The sequence below is a fragment of the Salvelinus alpinus genome, chromosome 1 (assembly GCF_045679555.1).
Source record: "Salvelinus alpinus chromosome 1, SLU_Salpinus.1, whole genome shotgun sequence".
In the NCBI taxonomy this organism is placed as follows: Eukaryota; Metazoa; Chordata; class Actinopteri; order Salmoniformes; family Salmonidae; genus Salvelinus; species Salvelinus alpinus.
In genome coordinates this window covers 28,267,334-28,284,274 of record NC_092086.1, presented here as the reverse complement: position 1 = coordinate 28,284,274, position 16,941 = coordinate 28,267,334, and the positions used below count along the sequence as shown (strand labels likewise).

General features: G+C 44.5%; 2 protein-coding genes and 1 non-coding gene across 3 annotated transcripts; 2 read left to right on the top strand and 1 right to left on the bottom strand.

Moving 5' to 3' along the window:
• Positions 1-57: 57 nt before the first annotated feature.
• On the bottom strand, positions 58-6,917 carry ndufb10 (NADH:ubiquinone oxidoreductase subunit B10). The gene is made up of 4 exons (XM_071415517.1): positions 6,682-6,917; positions 5,977-6,115; positions 4,581-4,720; positions 58-216 (listed from the first exon to the last, which is right to left on the bottom strand). The coding sequence occupies exons 1-4, from the start codon at positions 6,827-6,829 to the stop codon at positions 131-133; spliced, it is 513 nt and encodes a 170-aa protein (XP_071271618.1). The 5' UTR covers positions 6,830-6,917; the 3' UTR covers positions 58-130.
• Positions 6,918-7,246: 329 nt separating this feature from the next.
• Positions 7,247-16,437, top strand: LOC139583521 (large ribosomal subunit protein uL3-like). The gene is made up of 11 exons (XM_071414733.1): positions 7,247-7,368; positions 8,362-8,590; positions 10,680-10,872; positions 11,258-11,426; positions 11,630-11,765; positions 13,098-13,284; positions 13,784-13,944; positions 14,236-14,337; positions 15,007-15,102; positions 15,307-15,426; positions 16,289-16,437. The coding sequence occupies exons 2-11, from the start codon at positions 8,588-8,590 to the stop codon at positions 16,349-16,351; spliced, it is 1,230 nt and encodes a 409-aa protein (XP_071270834.1). The 5' UTR covers positions 7,247-7,368; positions 8,362-8,587; the 3' UTR covers positions 16,352-16,437.
• On the top strand, positions 15,821-15,946 carry LOC139540176 (small nucleolar RNA SNORA71). The gene has a single exon (XR_011668112.1). It is a non-coding gene; the product is annotated as a small nucleolar RNA SNORA71 (small nucleolar RNA).
• Positions 16,438-16,941: the final 504 nt, after the last annotated feature.

The following is a 16,941-nucleotide window of genomic DNA, read 5'->3' as shown; positions in this document are numbered from 1 at the left end:
CAGCTCATTCAAAAAGTTGTCTGTTACTACAGCTAAACAATACAATGAGGACAGTTCTTTTTCCCAATAAACATATTTACTCTACATTTCATACATAGGAGAGAGACTTGGAACAGAGTGATTATCTTGTTTAAGCTTTTGCCTCGGCCGCCATCATCCTGTCTTTCTGCTTCATCAGACATTTCCTTGAGCTGGCGTAGGCTCCCAGATCCCCATCTACAACAGAGGAAGGACAACAGTTTGACAATGCAATGGAACAGTAGCCTCACAGCCTTAACATTTCTGCATTCCACTGCAGGAACTTCTTCCCGGGAGGTGTCATGAAATGATTTATATTGGGAAAAAATTCGGCCAGCAGCATTTACGTTTCGAAATGTTTACTACTGAACACAACTGATGTTATGTTTCACTATATTGGATCACTCCGCGGCGGAGGGATACATCCGAGGTGAGGATTTACAGATTTACTGCCGTATACACCTGTGTCATGGCTGGGGTCACCCCTATATATAGACCCCATGGCAGCAACACACGTTCTTTCATTTTCTCGGCGGATGTCCGTATGGTTTGAGGTACAAACTTTCTGAAGTTCGCTTAGTAAGTCACTGTTGTGGAAGTATACTCACTGGCCAGTATCATGGTGGGCTTCCACTACATTGAGACAATAACTTTGGAGTTCCTTAAAGGAGTTACTCCATCATATGGTGCTGTTTTTTTTTTTTTACTGCTAGGTAATATTGCGGGTGGTGTAAAAAATAAAAAAAATAAAAACCTCGTTGCATTTTATTTGAGGTACTGGGTAATTTGCATGGAACTGGGCTCAGTCCTCAGGAGAGCATGCCTGCCCACCAGAAGGGTTCAGGCGATCTTATCTGCAAACGCCTGTTAGGCTTGCTGACGGCGGCTTCGTTGTTGATTCCCCTGGGCCTGCTCCATCTCTGGCCTCTTCAACGGTGGTTCAACTCCCACCGGCTGCACTCGAAGTGCCACCGTCACCTGCGGGTGACCACACAGTGCCTCAGGGCATTGCTGAGGTGGCGCTGTCACTCCTTTCTCTCAGGTGGGGTGGAGATGCTAAGGATGTGCCGCCGGGAGCTGGTCAGCACAGACGCCTCCCAATTCGGCTGGGGGGGGGTGACTAAGGGCAGGTCGGCCAGCGGCTGTATCCTTGGAGCGGCAGGCACATCAATACACTAGAGCTGTACTGCTGGCCCTGCAGTCTTTCCTTCCACATCTGAAGGGAAGACATGTCCTGGTGAGAACGGACAACACCACAGTGGTGGCTTACATCAGGGTGGACTGAGGGTGGACTGAGGTCGCACTACCTCTCTCTTATGGCACGGGAGCTCCTTCTCTGGGACGTCTAGCGTCTACACGCAACGCACGTACCTGGCATCCTGAATGTGGCAGAATATATGCTCTCAAGGGAGGGCCCACCCCCTTGGGACTAGAGCCTACATCCCCAGGTGGTGCAGCACCTGTGGGACAAGTTCGGGAGGGCGCAGGTGGACCCGTTTGCCTCCCTGGACAATGCGCACTGCCCCCTGTGGTACTCCATGTCGGAGCCACCAGGGCCTCTGGGCTTGGATGCTCTGGCTCACGATTGGCCAGGGCTGGAGCTTTACGCATTCCCCCCTTTTCCCCTGATCCAGGCTGTACTGGACAGGACCAGGTTGGCAGAGCATCGTCTGCTTCTGGTGGCCCCATACTGGCCCAGACGACCCTGGTTCAGCCTTCTCCTGTCGCTGTTGTCTGGGACACCGTGGCAACTTCCTGAGACCAGACCTGCTGTCTCAGGCCGGGGAACTCTGTGGCATCTGAGGCCGCACCGCCTCAGTCTGTGGGATTAGCCACTGAACGGCACCAATGTTCCATGTTAAGACTACAAGAGGATGTAATGAACACCATGCAGAACGCTAGGGCGCTGGCTATAACCGCGGCATACCAGTTGTGCTGGCAGTTGTTCTGCTCTTGGTGCACTAGTATTGAGGTTGTGCTCAAGTCATGCTCTCAAAAATGATGTAGATGACATGTCACGGCCATGGGGTCTATATACAGTGGGGAGAACAAGTATTTGATACACTGCCGATTTTGCAGGTTTTCCTACTTACAAAGCATGTAGAGGTCTGTAATTTTTATCATAGGTACACTTCAACTGTGAGAGACGGAATCTAAAACAAAAATCCAGAAAATCACATTGTATGATTTTTAAGTAATTCATTTGCATTTTATTGCATGACATAAGTATTTGATACATCAGAAAGGCAGAACTTAATATTTGGTACAGAAACCTTTGTTTGCAATTACAGAGATCATACGTTTCCTGTAGTTCTTGACCAGGTTTGCACACACTGCAGCAGGGATTTTGGCCCACTCCTCCATACAGACCTTCTCCAGATCCTTCAGGTTTCGGGGCTGTCGCTGGGCAATACGGACTTTCAGCTCCCTCCAAAGATTTTCTATTGGGTTCAGGTCTGGAGACTGGCTAGGCCACTCCAGGACCTTGAGATGCTTCTTACGGAGCCACTCCTTAGTTGCCCTGGCTGTGTGTTTCGGGTCGTTGTCATGCTGGAAGACCCAGCCACGACCCATCTTCAATGCTCTTACTGAGGGAAGGAGGTTGTTGGCCAAGATCTCGCGATACATGGCCCCATCCATCCTCCCCTCAATACGGTGCAGTCGTCCTGTCCCCTTTACAGAAAAGCATCCCCAAAGAATGATGTTTCCACCTCCATGCTTCACGGTTGGGATGGTGATCTTGGGGTTGTACTCATCCTTCTTCTTCCTCCAAACACGGCGAGTGGAGTTTAGACCAAAAAGCTCTATTTTTGTCTCAACAGACCACATGACCTTCTCCCATTCCTCCTCTGGATCATCCAGATGGTCATTGGCAAGCTTCAGACGGGCCTGGACATGCGCTGGCTTGAGCAGGGGGACCTTGCATGCGCTGCAGGATTTTAATCCATGACGGCGTAGTGTGTTACTAATGGTTTTCTTTGAGACTGTGGTCCCAGCTCTCTTCAGGTCATTGACCAGGTCCTGCCGTGTAGTTCTGGCTGATCCCTCACCTTCCTCATGATCATTGATGCCCCACGAGGTGAGATCTTGCATGGAGCCCCAGACCGAGGGTGATTGACCATCATCTTGAACTTCTTCCATTTTCTAATAATTGCGCCAACAGTTGTTGCCTTCTCACCAAGCTGCTTGCCTATTGTCCTGTAGCCCATCCCAGCCTTGTGCATGTCTACAATTTAACCCTGATATCCTTACACAGCTCTCTGGTCTTGGCCATTGTGGAGAGGTTGGAGTCTGTTTGATTGTGTGTGGACAGGTGTCTTTTATACAGGTAACGAGTTCAAACAGGTGCAGTTAATACAGGTAATGAGTGGAGAACAGGAGGGCTTCTTAAAGAAAAACTAACAGGTCTGTGAGAGCCGGAATTCTTACTGGTTGGTAGGTGATCAAATACTTATGTCATGCAATAAAATGCAAATTAATTATTTAAAAATCATACAATGTGATTTTCTGGATTTTTGTTTTAGATTCCGTCTCTCACAGTTGAAGTGTACCTATGATAAAAATTACAGACCTCTACATGCTTTGTAAGTAGGAAAACCTGCAAAATCGGCAGTGTATCAAATACTTGTTCTCCCCACTGTATAGGGGCAGACCCTAGCCGTTACACAGGTGTACACGGGAGTACATCTGTAAATCCTCACCTCGAATGTATCCCTCCGCTGCTGAGTGATACCAATATATTGGCGTGATCCATATAGCTCACATAACCGTGGTTACATACGTAACCTTCATTTTTCCAGGTTTGGGTCTGTTGATCTCTCTCTGGCATGAGTTTTCAGATTTTTTTTCATCAGTATTATTTAGAAATTAAAACACATCTGCACAGACTCAATGACGGGTGCTGTCAGTGGTTGCAAGTTGGAGGTTTGAGCGAAGCATAGGCCTAGCTGTCATTCTTGCCCCGTAGATGCTTGGAACATGCTATCAACAGTGTTACTGCCGAGGGCCTCCCGGGTGGCGCAGTGGTCTAGAGCACTGCATCGCAGTGCTATGCTGCGCCACCAGAGTCTGGGTTCGCGCCCAGGCTCTGTCGCAGCCGGCCGCGACCGGGAGGTCCGTGGGGCGACGCACAATTGGCTTAGCGTCGTCCGGGTTAGGGAGGGTTTGGCCGGTAGGGATATCCTTGTCTCATCGCGCTCCAGCGACTCCTGTGGCGGGCCGGGCGCAGTGCGCGCTAACCGAGGGGGGCGGGTGCACGGTGTTTCCTCCGACACATTGGTGCGGCTGGCTTCCGGGTTGGAGGCGCGCTGTGTTAAGAAGCAGTGCGGCTAGGTTGGGTTGTGCTTCGGAGGACGCATGACTTTCGACCTTCGTCTCTCCCGAGCCCGTACGGGAGTTGTAGCGATGAGACAAGATAGTAATTACTAGCGATTGGATACCACGAAAATTGGGGAGAAAAGGGGATAAAATTTATAAAAAAAAACAAAAAAAAAAACAGTGTTACTGCCATATTTCCAACCCTGAATTGTAATTGAGGCATGACTAAAGTGAGTGGTACTTACAGCGTGACTGGTAGGCCTTGGCCACGTCTGCAAACTGCTGCAGCTCCTTGGAACAGTTCTGGTGGTAGCTGGTACCCTCCCTCTGCTGGCAGGCCCTCAGACGCTCCTGGACCACCTTCACGATCTCCTGGTCCACCTTACTGGGCGGGGGGGGGAGAACACAACAGACAGCTGTTAGCGTCAAGGGTAGGGTGGTTGTGAATTCACTAGACAGGACATGCTGATGAATGGTTAAAAGCAGTGGGTAACACGGAACCCAAACTGGCTGCGCGCGTGCGCCATCGTGCATAAATGTATTTTGTACCCCCCACACCAAACACAGGTTAAAATATCAAAACAAACTCTGAACCAATTATTATATTAATTTGGGGACAGGTCAAAAAGCATTAAACATCTATGGAAATTTAGCTAGTTAGCTTGCACTTGCTAGCTAATTTGTCCTATTTAGCTAGCTTGCTGTTGCTAACTAATTTGTCCTGGGATATAAACATTGAGTTGTTATTTTACCTGAAATGCACAAGGTCCTCTACTCCGCCAATTAATCCACACATAAAACAGTCAATCGAATCGTTTCTAATCATCTCTCTTCCTTCCAGGCTTTTTCTTCTCTTGACTTTATATTGCGATTGGCAACTTTCATAAATTATGTGCATTACCGCCACTGACCTCGTTCGTCTTTGTCACCCACGTGGGTATAACCAATGAGGAGATGGCACGTGGGTACCTGCTTCTATAAACCAATGAGGAGATGGGAGAGGCAGGACTTCTGATCTGCGTTAGAAATAGAACTGAATTTCTATTTTAGCCCTTGGCAACGCAGACACTCGTTGGTGCAATAATTAAATAATAGATTTCTAAATGTATTTTGCAACGCACAATCAGCCTGTAACTGTCCTATCATATCTGACCACAGAACATTAATCTCTTGGACAAACTATGTAAAGGTCAACTTCACGGTAACCGATTGATGCGGATTCAGACTTTTCATACAACAGATGTTGAAAGCCTTTCGTGAACTCGCACTTGACCTTTTCCCCCTCTTACTAGCAGACTTTGCTGATAGGTACTTTGAGGGAAAATTACTTACTATAACTGGTTGTCCCACCTAGCCATCTTAAGATGAATGCACTAAGTCGCTCTGGATAAGATGGCCTACCTTTTGTTACAGTATGTCTTGTCGTTTAATCCAGTCAATGGGTTTTTCCTCATGATGAGAGTTGGTGTAGAGGGGTGTCAAACTTCTGGAGGACCACAATGTCTGCTGGTTTTCACACTTTCCTTTATTTCAAACTGGAAAACCATGACTACGTACTTCCAAGGTAATCAATGACCTTCATTGGGAGGAAAGTAAAGCCAGAGGCACTGCGGCCCTAGAGCTTGAAAGAGGAATACTTACTGATCTCTCCTCCACTGCATCTCAGCCTCATAGTAACAGGTGTAGTCTCCCTCTGTGCACTCGGTCAGCTCGGGGACACGGCGGAACTTCTGGTGGTAGTAGTTGTACTTGTTGCCGGAGTGGATACCCTCCACAAGTTCTGTTGAGAGATGAGGGGAGCATGTCAACATTTACCTCTTGTTGATCATGTGGTACAAAGTACTCCTATTGCTCACTGATTTCACATGAAAGAATTGGTGAAAGGTGTGTGGAACATTGGCTTTCACATAGCTATCCAATGTTAGATCAGTGATATTACTGGAAAGAGGTGAAGGATGCATTTCTAGACCCTGAATTACAGTAATATGAAATTTAATGAGTAGTATCTAGCTAATGTCAAGTGCATTGCGCTGCATGCAACATTATGCATTACACCTGAATAAACTAACTAAAACTGCAACACACATAGCTACCTAGCTAGGTAGAAAGCATAACCGCAACACTTGCTAGTTTAGACAGCTAACGCTACCTAGTAAGCTAACTGAATCAATTTCTCTTAACTGCACATCTGACATTTGAAATCCTCAATTATCATTATAAATGTTTAATGCCATGGTCTGTCTCCATGTATCTCGCTAGATATCCAACATTAGCTAGTGTTAGCAACACCACAGATGGGTTAGTTAAACATATTTGGCAAAACGTTAGCTTAGCTAGCTAGCTCACCTCTGAATGTGGTGACAGGGAGGTCCACGGAATAATAGAAGAGTTTAGTCAAAATCAGGGCTGGGTTGGGAAGGGTCGTCTGCTTGTCCACGATTGGAGTCTGACGGGGAGGCTCTGGATACGCATCTTTATCATAGTCCGATGGCATTTTGCTGTCTTTTGTTAAAGAAAAAAATGAAACTTCTTCAATTCGACCTCTTCTACGCTTATGCGCATGCGTAGGAGGAACAACATGGCGTTGTAGGTCAGAAGTAAATCTAAAATGTAATATGGTGAACTTAAATACAATTTCAGTAAGATTACTAAAAAACGATTTATATATTTTATTTACACCCTTTATCTCAAATATTGCATTTACATTTCTTTCATTTTTCAAGCAGAGGTCGAAGGTAAAAGTTCAGCGCAGAGAAAATGTGTGGTCAGAGAGGAAGAGGCGACCCTGAACCAAAATATGTCCAAAACAAGACCAATGCGTTTCTATGGGTTTGTTTTGGACCTACGCTTGGCGCCTGCCTTCCCGCCTTTGGGATCTCGTCATTATATACAGATCTCTGGTGTGTTCTAATTTAATGAACTTCCAGTCCACAAGGTGGCATAAAACATCAAATTACAAAAAAACGTCCAGAAAGTCGTCAGTGTGCGCAAATCTAGTTGAGGGTGGTGAGCGGAAGAGGATGAGTTGTTACAGTAAGTTGTGTTAATGAAACTATTAATGATAAGCGTTACGATTATCAAATGGAGTTATTTCCCTCGACTAGATTAGATAGTTAGTTAGCTATCTATCTAAAGTAGTAAAGAGTTCGACTAAAACAATGGAAATGCCATGAAAACGCTACGCATGTGCCACGTGGGGGTGATCATTTTAGCTAGATCCAGAATCTCCTCGTTGCCGCCAATCCAAATTAGCCTACATTAAGGCTGTTTTTGTGTATTTGACACTCATGTTGGGGTAAAAATTGGAGTAATACTTGTATGGATGTCAACCGCAAAGCTTGTTCATGTCATCGTCACCAAAAAAACAATTTCTATATGACTAACGTTAGCTATGCTACCAGTTTCTAAGAACTGGAGTTAGCATTTAGCCGAATTATTTTCTAACCCAGAGAAGGAGAACTTTAGATATTATGCAGCGAAAACAGTCAAGTATATCAGACCCGGATTTTAGTTACCACCTTGTGGTCCTGTTGGAACACAAATTATGACGGATTTGACCAATATCCACATTGTTGGATAATATTTTGAATTTGGGCCAATGAATGTGTCCTTTGTTCTATCCCACACGTTTTGAGTTCCATTGATCTTTTTACTGCATGTAGCTAGCTCGTTCGTTAGCTATTTTGTACTGTACCGTGACAAGAAGTTCTGTCTCAAAATTGGTAAATAGTTGTCAGTAAAACAATTGAAGTCATTTAGCGGTTTGAATAGCTATTGTTATTATTCTTGGGTGTATTCATATTTTTGCTCTTTTGAACTTAACAAAAATCCTGTGTTTTGCGCTGGGGAACATGTCATGTTTATTAGCTCGTGAAAGTGACTAATAAATACCCTTCAACCTTGTCATGCATTCAATCTTCATAAGAGCCTTTGATAAGCCTACATATAATAAGTCGTCCACCCAAACATGTTATGAATTGGTACAGTAACAGTAGATAAACAGTAGATGTCTCTCTCTCCCCACAGATGTCTGCAGCCAGTTGTCTGGGCACCCCACCACATGACCCACCACCAGAGGCCCACCATGAGCCAGTGCTGGCAGCCCTGGTCTTGTTTGAAAATGAATACGGCTCCTTAACTGGGCCAGCCACCAAATTAGAGCCCTTGCACAGAGTAACATCTTGAGTATGACTCTGACATCAGCACTTGTTCCTATCTCTTTCTGTCCCTTGCCTGGACGGCACACACAGACATGGTCAGTGCTCCTGCTGTCTTTTTTTATATTTCTAACCTGAAGGGCACCTTGGGGTCTACTAACTTTGGTCAGGGGCTCTGTTTGTGTGTTTATGTGTGTATGGTTTGATTTTAAGTTTATCGGGTGTGTTTTGTTGGGTATTAAGACAACTTGTTGAACACGTTGCATGCTCACTGTTCTTTCTTAGTATGCCATGTGCAAGAGGGCAATGGCGTTGTGCTTTTTGCACATGGTCTCAACGTCGGTAATATCCTAATTTCTTTGGACTTTGGCTGTTGTTTCTCGGCTACCTCAGAATCATCTGCCGTCACGAGGACTTTAGAGCCGTTTTCTTTGAGTTTCTCATTAATTTGTAATGAATGCTGTATAGGAAATATTTCCCATTAGTTGTGCTATTAACTTGGTTTGAATAATGAAGGATTTGTTTCATGTGGACAGAAATGAATCTATTGACCTCGTTGCAACACCTTTTCCCAGGTTTTCTTCTGTTCTGTCTTTCAAATCTCCAACATGTACAGAAATGTACAACGCTTGCATTATTGGTCCATTTGCAAGAATATTCTTAATTTTTTTGATGTCACAAATTCAGTCGTCTGTTCAGTCAGCTTATGAAGGCATATTTCTAGTGTAGATATGTTGATCCCTGTAAAATGAATTTTCCACTGTTACTCTACATGTGTTCTGATGGCTAATGAAATCTTGATCGTCACTAAATTTCTCAAGACTGTCTCTTTGCCTGTATTAGTCAGTGTATAAGCTGTTCGGCACACGGACACTTGTCTTGAGCAACCGTTACTTAAGCTCCGAGGCCGACAGGGCACAACATGGCCATTCATTCTCAGAATGCAGCCGTTAGGCCTCTTCCTGACACCTGTTCTTGGCACCGAGCTAAACTGGACAAGACGTCTGTCATAAACACGTAGGATGTGTGGGTTACTGGCGGTACGAATGGGGGGGAGGTGATTTTGGGGATTCGTCAGGGCTATACCTCCCCCCGGGAAGGTTCTGGTTTTACAGCTATTTTGCATTTCATATGATAGGTATTCATTTGTTGTCTTTGTCCATTTCGTGTAATATGTTACAAATTAAAATTCATATGTTCCGAATTTGTAAAACGTATGATATATTACCAATTCTGGCTAGCTGGCTAAAGTTAGATAGGCAAGGGGTTAGGGTTAAGATACTAGGAATTGGGTTCTATTTTTACATTTTTTATTATTTAACCTTTATTTAACCAGGTAAGCTAGTTGAGAATAAGTTCTCATTTACAACGGTGACCTGGCCAAGATAATGCAAAGCAGTACGACAACAACACAGAGTTACACATGGAATAAACAAACGTACAGTCAATAACACAATAGAAAAGTCTATACAGTGTGTGCAAATGAAGTAAGATTAGGGCGATAAGGCAATAAATAGGCCGTAGTGGAGAAATAATTACAATTTAGCAAATAAACACTGGAGTGATAGATGTGCAGAAGATGCATGTGCAAGTAGAGATACTGGGGTGCAAAGGAGGAAAATAAATAAATAATATCAATAGGGTTGAAGGGTTAGCTAACATGCTAAGTAGTTGCAGGGTAGTTAAAAAGTTGCTGAAATGTGAAAGTTGAGATTTACAAATGAGATTTGTACTCGCCACCTCCGGTTTGCTGGATATTCGCGTTAGACATCTAACCCGACCAACCACCCTCGTGTTTGCTTTAAGTAACCCGCTGTCTTATGTAACCATACCAAATGTATCATATTTGAGTGTCCCGGATTTACATTTAATATGTTACGTCTAGTCTGAGACCAGACTGTGCTTTGTTTTCTATGTTATTGATAAGTTATTAGTTTATATTGTACTTGTTTTCACTAATCCTTGTAGGTTATTACATTACTAGTTATAGTTCTGTTTAGAGCCAACATCTAGTAACCCATGTTTGATACTTCAGAGAAGGGTGATATGAATTCAACTGAAATGTAAAAAATAGACATCAAAATTAACTTTATCAAGGTTAAAGCACAGCAATAACCTGGGGTTTTAGAGCCATTGAAGCATTATCAGAAGTTTATTGGCGTGTCCATCTGTTTCGCTCCCTCCCAGTCTCACCGTAAATTCCACGCGCCCCGCCATGGGCACATGGGCTTCCTGCCCTGCAAGCGCAGCAAGAAGCACCGGGGGAAGCCCCGCAGTTGGCCCCAGGACGACCCCAGCCAGCCCGTCCACCTCACCGCCTTCATGGGCTACAAGGCCGGCATGACCCACATCCTGCGTGAGGTGCACCGCACTGGCCTGAGTATGTACATTCTGCCTTACATCGTGGGATGATGTAAGATTTGGATAGAGCAATGTATATGTGAATCAGGAGTAAGAGCCATGAGAGAATTAGACCTGGTCCCAGATCTGTTTGTGCTGTCTTGACAAGGATCTCTGTGCAGATGCTGTATGATGTTTTCATTTCTGAATAATGGTGATGGAATCAAATCACTGATGCCAGAGGGAAAAAAATGTGACGATGACCATAGAGCCCAGCTCTGTTTTCAATCCTAGTCTTCTTCCTCTGTTCTGCTCTGACATTGATATGACACTTTGTCGTTCCTCCTGTCGGCTACACACAGGCCATTTGGTTTCATCGTTTTTGTGGCAACTGACCCAAATCTCCTCTCCCTCCCTCCCAACAGAGCAAGCCAAACGTGAGTCTGTGGAGGCGGTCACTATCATCGAGACTCCGCCTGTGATGGTGGTGGGGGTTGTTGGGTACATCGACACAGTCCGTGGCCTGAGGTCCTTCAAGACCATCTTCGCCGAGCACCTCAGTGACGAGTGCAAGCGCAGATTCTACAAAAGCTGGTGGGTGGCAATGAGCGTCTGGTGTGTGTGTCACATTGACGTATAGAGACGTGACTGACCTCTGTGCAGATGATGTTTGATGTTTTAATTTCTGAATAATAGTGTTGAAATCAAACCGCTGATGCCAGAGAAGGGGAGGGGGAAGTAACATATGATCAAGAGATTATCTTTTAAATCTCTACCCTGTATGTAAACTCTTCCAGGTACAAGAGCAAGAAGAAGGCATTCACCAAATATGCCAAGAAGTGGACAGACGAGAGTGGCAAGAAGCAGCTGGAGAAGGACTTTAATAACATGAAGAAATACTGCACATCCATCCGGGTCCTCATCCACACTCAGGTACATAGAACCCTCTTATCAATCATGTGATCCAACAGAAATCCTCCACTCCTATCCTCGGTGAGTTTCTATTGGCTTGTGGTGATTAAGTGACAGCTGGTGGTATCCCTGGGGTTCATCTGTCTCCACCCCAAGGACCTCCCTTCAGAACGGGCACGGCTGTCTGAGTTATAGCCTACCCAGCTCCTACCAGTCACATGGCAACTGAAAGGGGGGTAAAAACCTTCCCTAATCTCAAGGCCCCTGTTGCGAACAAATGTCTTCTCTCTCTCACACGCACACATGCAGAGGAGTACTAGAGTATGGAGTTTCAAATTACAGTTTAAAAATACTCCTGTGAGGAGCAGAACCTCGACTGCACTGACAACGCTTCCCCTGAGGGAAGTTTGTGTTGGCAACAAACATTACTCAATGTTACTGATTGAATTCAGGGTATTGTGTCTGTTTGTCGAAGCAGTGGGGCTATATGATTACTGTAAGATGTGGGGATAAAGCAATGTGTATGTGAATCATGTCTCCAGTGAGAGAATTAGCCTGTTTCCAGATCTGTTCTAGCGGTCTTGATAATTCCTATGGTCAGTGTCACATTTGGCAGATGTTTTTTCTCTTTCTGCAGATGATGTATGATGTTTTAATTTCTGAATAATAGTGAAGGAATCAAACCACTGATGCCAGAGAGAAAAACATGACCATAGGAGTTGGGGCTGTACAAATAGACAAGGCTATCAGAGACCTGACTGATGACTCACAGGACTGTAGGGTGAAGTTGCCTCTACACCAGGGGTGTCCAACATACGGCCCGCGGGTGAATAGATAAAATGTATTTTAAATATATCTATATATAATTTTAGATTTGTGTGTGTGTGTGTGTGTAGGAAAACAAACTTTAAAAGCTTTGACTAAAACCAAATCTAAACTGTGTAGAAATAATAGACCTACATTCATACAGTTTCTTGAAGTTGTCTAGCTCGTTAATAATCTCCCAAATGAAAGCTAGACAGTGAGCATTGGGGGGGTGGATAGAGTATGCATTTTTGCAAATTGGTGGCAAGTAAATATTTAGCTAAATTCAGTGCGGCCTTCCGGATGTTGTTGTAGACTGAATGCGGCTCCCGGGGCAAAATGAGTTTGACAACCCTGTCCTAGGCGCTGATCTTGAGATTTCCCCCAATAATGGGTAGGATTGGGGAAAGGGAAGCTAATCCTGGATCAGAGACTGAATCCTAGAATAAATCATATTTAGTCAGTGTGGAAGTGAAGGGAGCGGAGGCACTAAAGTTGTGTGCGTGAATCTGGCTGGCTTCTGTACATTTTATAATTGTCTCTCTCTAGATTCGTCTGCTGCCCCTCAAAGCTAAGAAGGCCCACATCATGGAGGTGCAGCTGAACGGCGGCACCATCTCCGAGAAGGTGGACTGGGTCAAGGAGAAGCTGGAGCAGCCCGTCCCTGTGTCCTCAGTCTTCTACCAGGACGAGATGATAGACGTCATCGGGGTCACCAAAGGTCACGGGATGAAAGGTAAGAGGTTTTGAGGTACATGGTCATCGAGGTCAAAGGGTCACCGTAGAAGATATTCCTAGGTACAGATCTCCCACTCATCCATTTGTTCTGTCTTGCTACCAAACGTGACAATGAACTCTGTGCAGATGATGTATGATGTTTTAATTTCTGAATAATAGTGAAGGAATCAAACCACTGATGCCAGAGTTTTTGTTGTTGTTGAGAATAACCATATGAGTTGTCACTCAGCCCGGGGATGAGTGGGAGAAATCTATATGGACATTAATGACATGGCAGTACCATTGGTTATAATATCTCCATAGTTGAGACATGTCTCTAGATCTAACAGAATGGCTCAAAGACCCAGAGTTTTTCTACTTGCTAATAATAATCTAATTAGTAAAAGATGCATGTCAATGTCTGCTGACTGACGGTATATTACTGTTCAGCTATTATATTATATTGGCTGGTCCTATGGCATAACTAATTTCCTACTTATTTTCCTATTGGTTGTCAGGTGTGACTAGTCGTTGGGGAGTGAAGAAACTTCCCAGGAAGACTCACAAGGGCCTGCGTAAGGTGGCCTGTATCGGAGCCTGGCACCCTTCCCGTGTGGGCTACACCATCGCCCGTGCCGGCCAGAAGGGCTACCACCACCGCACAGAGCTCAACAAGAAGGTCCGGCACCAGGGCTTTAGTTGAGATGGGCATATGACATTCATCATTTGACCGGGTGTTCCTTGAAAAATAGGTGTTTTGACCTCAAAGGGACTGACTACCTTGTAAAATAGTTTTCTTCATACATTATACTTTGTTAATGAACGATCTGTGTGAATGTTTGAGTTGCGTATTCAACTGGAACTAGTTTGGGTTCTGTTGTGACTGTAATTGCTTAGAGGTTCATACATTACTGCTTAGACTGAGGTTCACCACCATCATGCTGTTTCAGTGTTTTACTCTTGTCTACAGATCTACCGTATTGGCAAAGGGATCCATGTCCAGGATGGCAAAGTGATCAAGAACAACGCTTCCACTAACTACGACACCACCCAGAAGACTATCACCCCCATGGTAATATAATAACATCACTATAACGTCCTAATAATGTTATTGACATGGTACTGAGCCTGGAAATGATGTGATATAACATGGTAACCATTCTAATTCTTACTATTGGTTCAAACTTCTTCGGGATCGGTGTCGAGCTAACGTAGGCTAATGCGATTAGCATTAGGTCGTAAGTAACAACATTTCCCAGGACATAGACACATCTTATATGGGCAGAAAGCTTAAAATCTTGTTAATCTACCTGCACTGTCCAATTTACAGTAGCTATTAGAGTTATATTGTTTGAGGAGAGTACACAGTTTTGAACTTAAAGTTATTAATAAACAAATTAGGCACATTTGGGCAGTCTTGATACAAAGTTTTGAACATAATTGCAATGGGTCATTGGATCAGCCTAAAACGTTGCAAATACACTGCTGCCATCTAGTGGCCAAAATAAAAGGAGGTTTTAATGACGTGATGCATCCTGCTTTTGATCACCAGCTTTATCTGATGATGTCACATTGTAAAGCCAAACGTAGACGCCTGACATGCCAGATGGGTAAATGGCTGATATAGCCAGTATTTGCACTATAATAGAGTATGTATTGCAGGTTGTGGCCATTAATGTGGTGTACTACTCGTTTAATCTGTATAATTATTCATGCATCCTCTCCTGTTGTCTGTCTGTAGGGAGGGTTCCCCCACTATGGTGACGTGAAAAATGACTTCTTGATGCTGAAGGGCTGTGTGATCGGCTGCAAGAAACGTGTCCTCACCCTGAGAAAGGTACAGTGTCCTTGTGTTAGTGACAACTACCTCTGTGCAGATGATGTATTATGTTTTAATTTCTGAATAATAATGAAGGAATCAAACCACTGATGCCAGAGAGGAAAACATGACCATAGGAGTTGGGGATGCTAAAGCATGGGACATATTTGACCGTGTGTTGAACTCTAACCACGTGTGTGTGGTCATGTGCTTCTCTCACAGTCCATGCTGGTGCACACATCACGCAAGTCCAAGGAGACCATCGACCTCAAGTTCATCGACACCACCTCCAAGTTTGGCTACGGCCACTTCCAGACCCCCCAGGAGAAGAGGGCCTTCATGGTGGGTACCGGCTGGGTTTGGGCCTGGGTGGACGGCCCCGCTGGCTGTGGATGGATGTGGGAGTGAGCTGAATCATTGTAGAGGGGAGTGGGACTGACAGACAATGTTAGTGATGGAGGAAGGAGTGGGACTGACAGACAATGTTAGTGATGGAGGAAGGAGTGGGACTGACAGACAATGTTAGTGATGGAGGAAGGAGTGGGACTGACAGACAATGTTAGGGGTGGAGGAGTGGGACTGACGGACAATGTTAATGATGGAGGAGTGGGACTGACGGACAATGTTAATGATGGAGGGAGGAGTGTGGGTAAGTAAAGGGAAAGGCTGGAGGTTTATGTAGGGACAGCGTAAGTTGGGGTGGAGGCACTGAAGCGTTTCTGTGTAAAGGCGGACACCCTGTATCGAAAGTGACTATGGCATGACTGTTGTCCTAGTCATTGATAGTACAGGAATAGTGATGAAAGATTTTCCCGTGTTTGTTGGAATACCTGTTCCTGTCAAACCCTGTATCTTTCGAACATACTTTTAACAATCAATACTTTTAACGTGTAAAACAATGTTTTATTTTGCTTGAACCCATGGTTTGATCTAATGCTATGACAATTGTGAAATTGGATGTGTATTAGCTGGGGGAAAAAAGGTTAAAGGGATGGGGACTGGAGCATGATGGGGAATGAGGTGGAGTGGTGCTCTCCCTTCTGTGTTCCAACGCACCCGTAGGGCGCTGGTCAAAAGTAGTGCACTATATAGGGTGCCATTTGGGATGTTACCCTCTAGCTCAGTTGACATGACCCATGTCTGGGTGCACCTGCTGCTTTAATACTGGACTTCTGTTGACCCTGCTGTGACTTTTGACCTACAGGGCCCACTGAAGAAGGATGTGCTGAAGAAACTGCCCGCCGAACCATTGCCAGAGGAGGCTTAGAAGTGATGGTGGTCCACCGTTAAAACTAGCTCAACAGAGAAACAAATTCTTATATTAAGTCTTCTAATAAAACAGTTTTATCTATCCAGGCGGTGTTTGGATATTCTTTTCAAATAAGCTTCAGCTTAGTTTAGACTACGTCTATGTCCCAAATGGCACCCTATTCTCCATATAGTTTACTACTTTTGTTCAGGGCCCAAATGACATCCTATTTCCTGTATAAATGGGCTGCCATTTGGATAAGTGACTAATGGTGGCACAGTGATGTATTGGTAAATAAAATTGGTTGCTAAACTGGTCGTGGGGAGAAAGTAACTCCCTATACTTTCAACGCATCACACCCCCCCAAAAAAAATATTTATGGCTAAACAGAGTAGTTGTGGCTTTCCTCCACTATACTACTGGTGGCACACGGTTAAAAGCGGAAGTCAAATTTTGGTTGGACCTTGTGTGCAATTGACCAATGAAGATGCACTAGATATCTTAATCATGTATAGGTATTGTATTTTTATAAAGTTTTATTTTTCCCACTAGTCCATCACATCTTGATAGCCTGTCCATTTCTACATGCTTTAGTATCGGTTGATCAA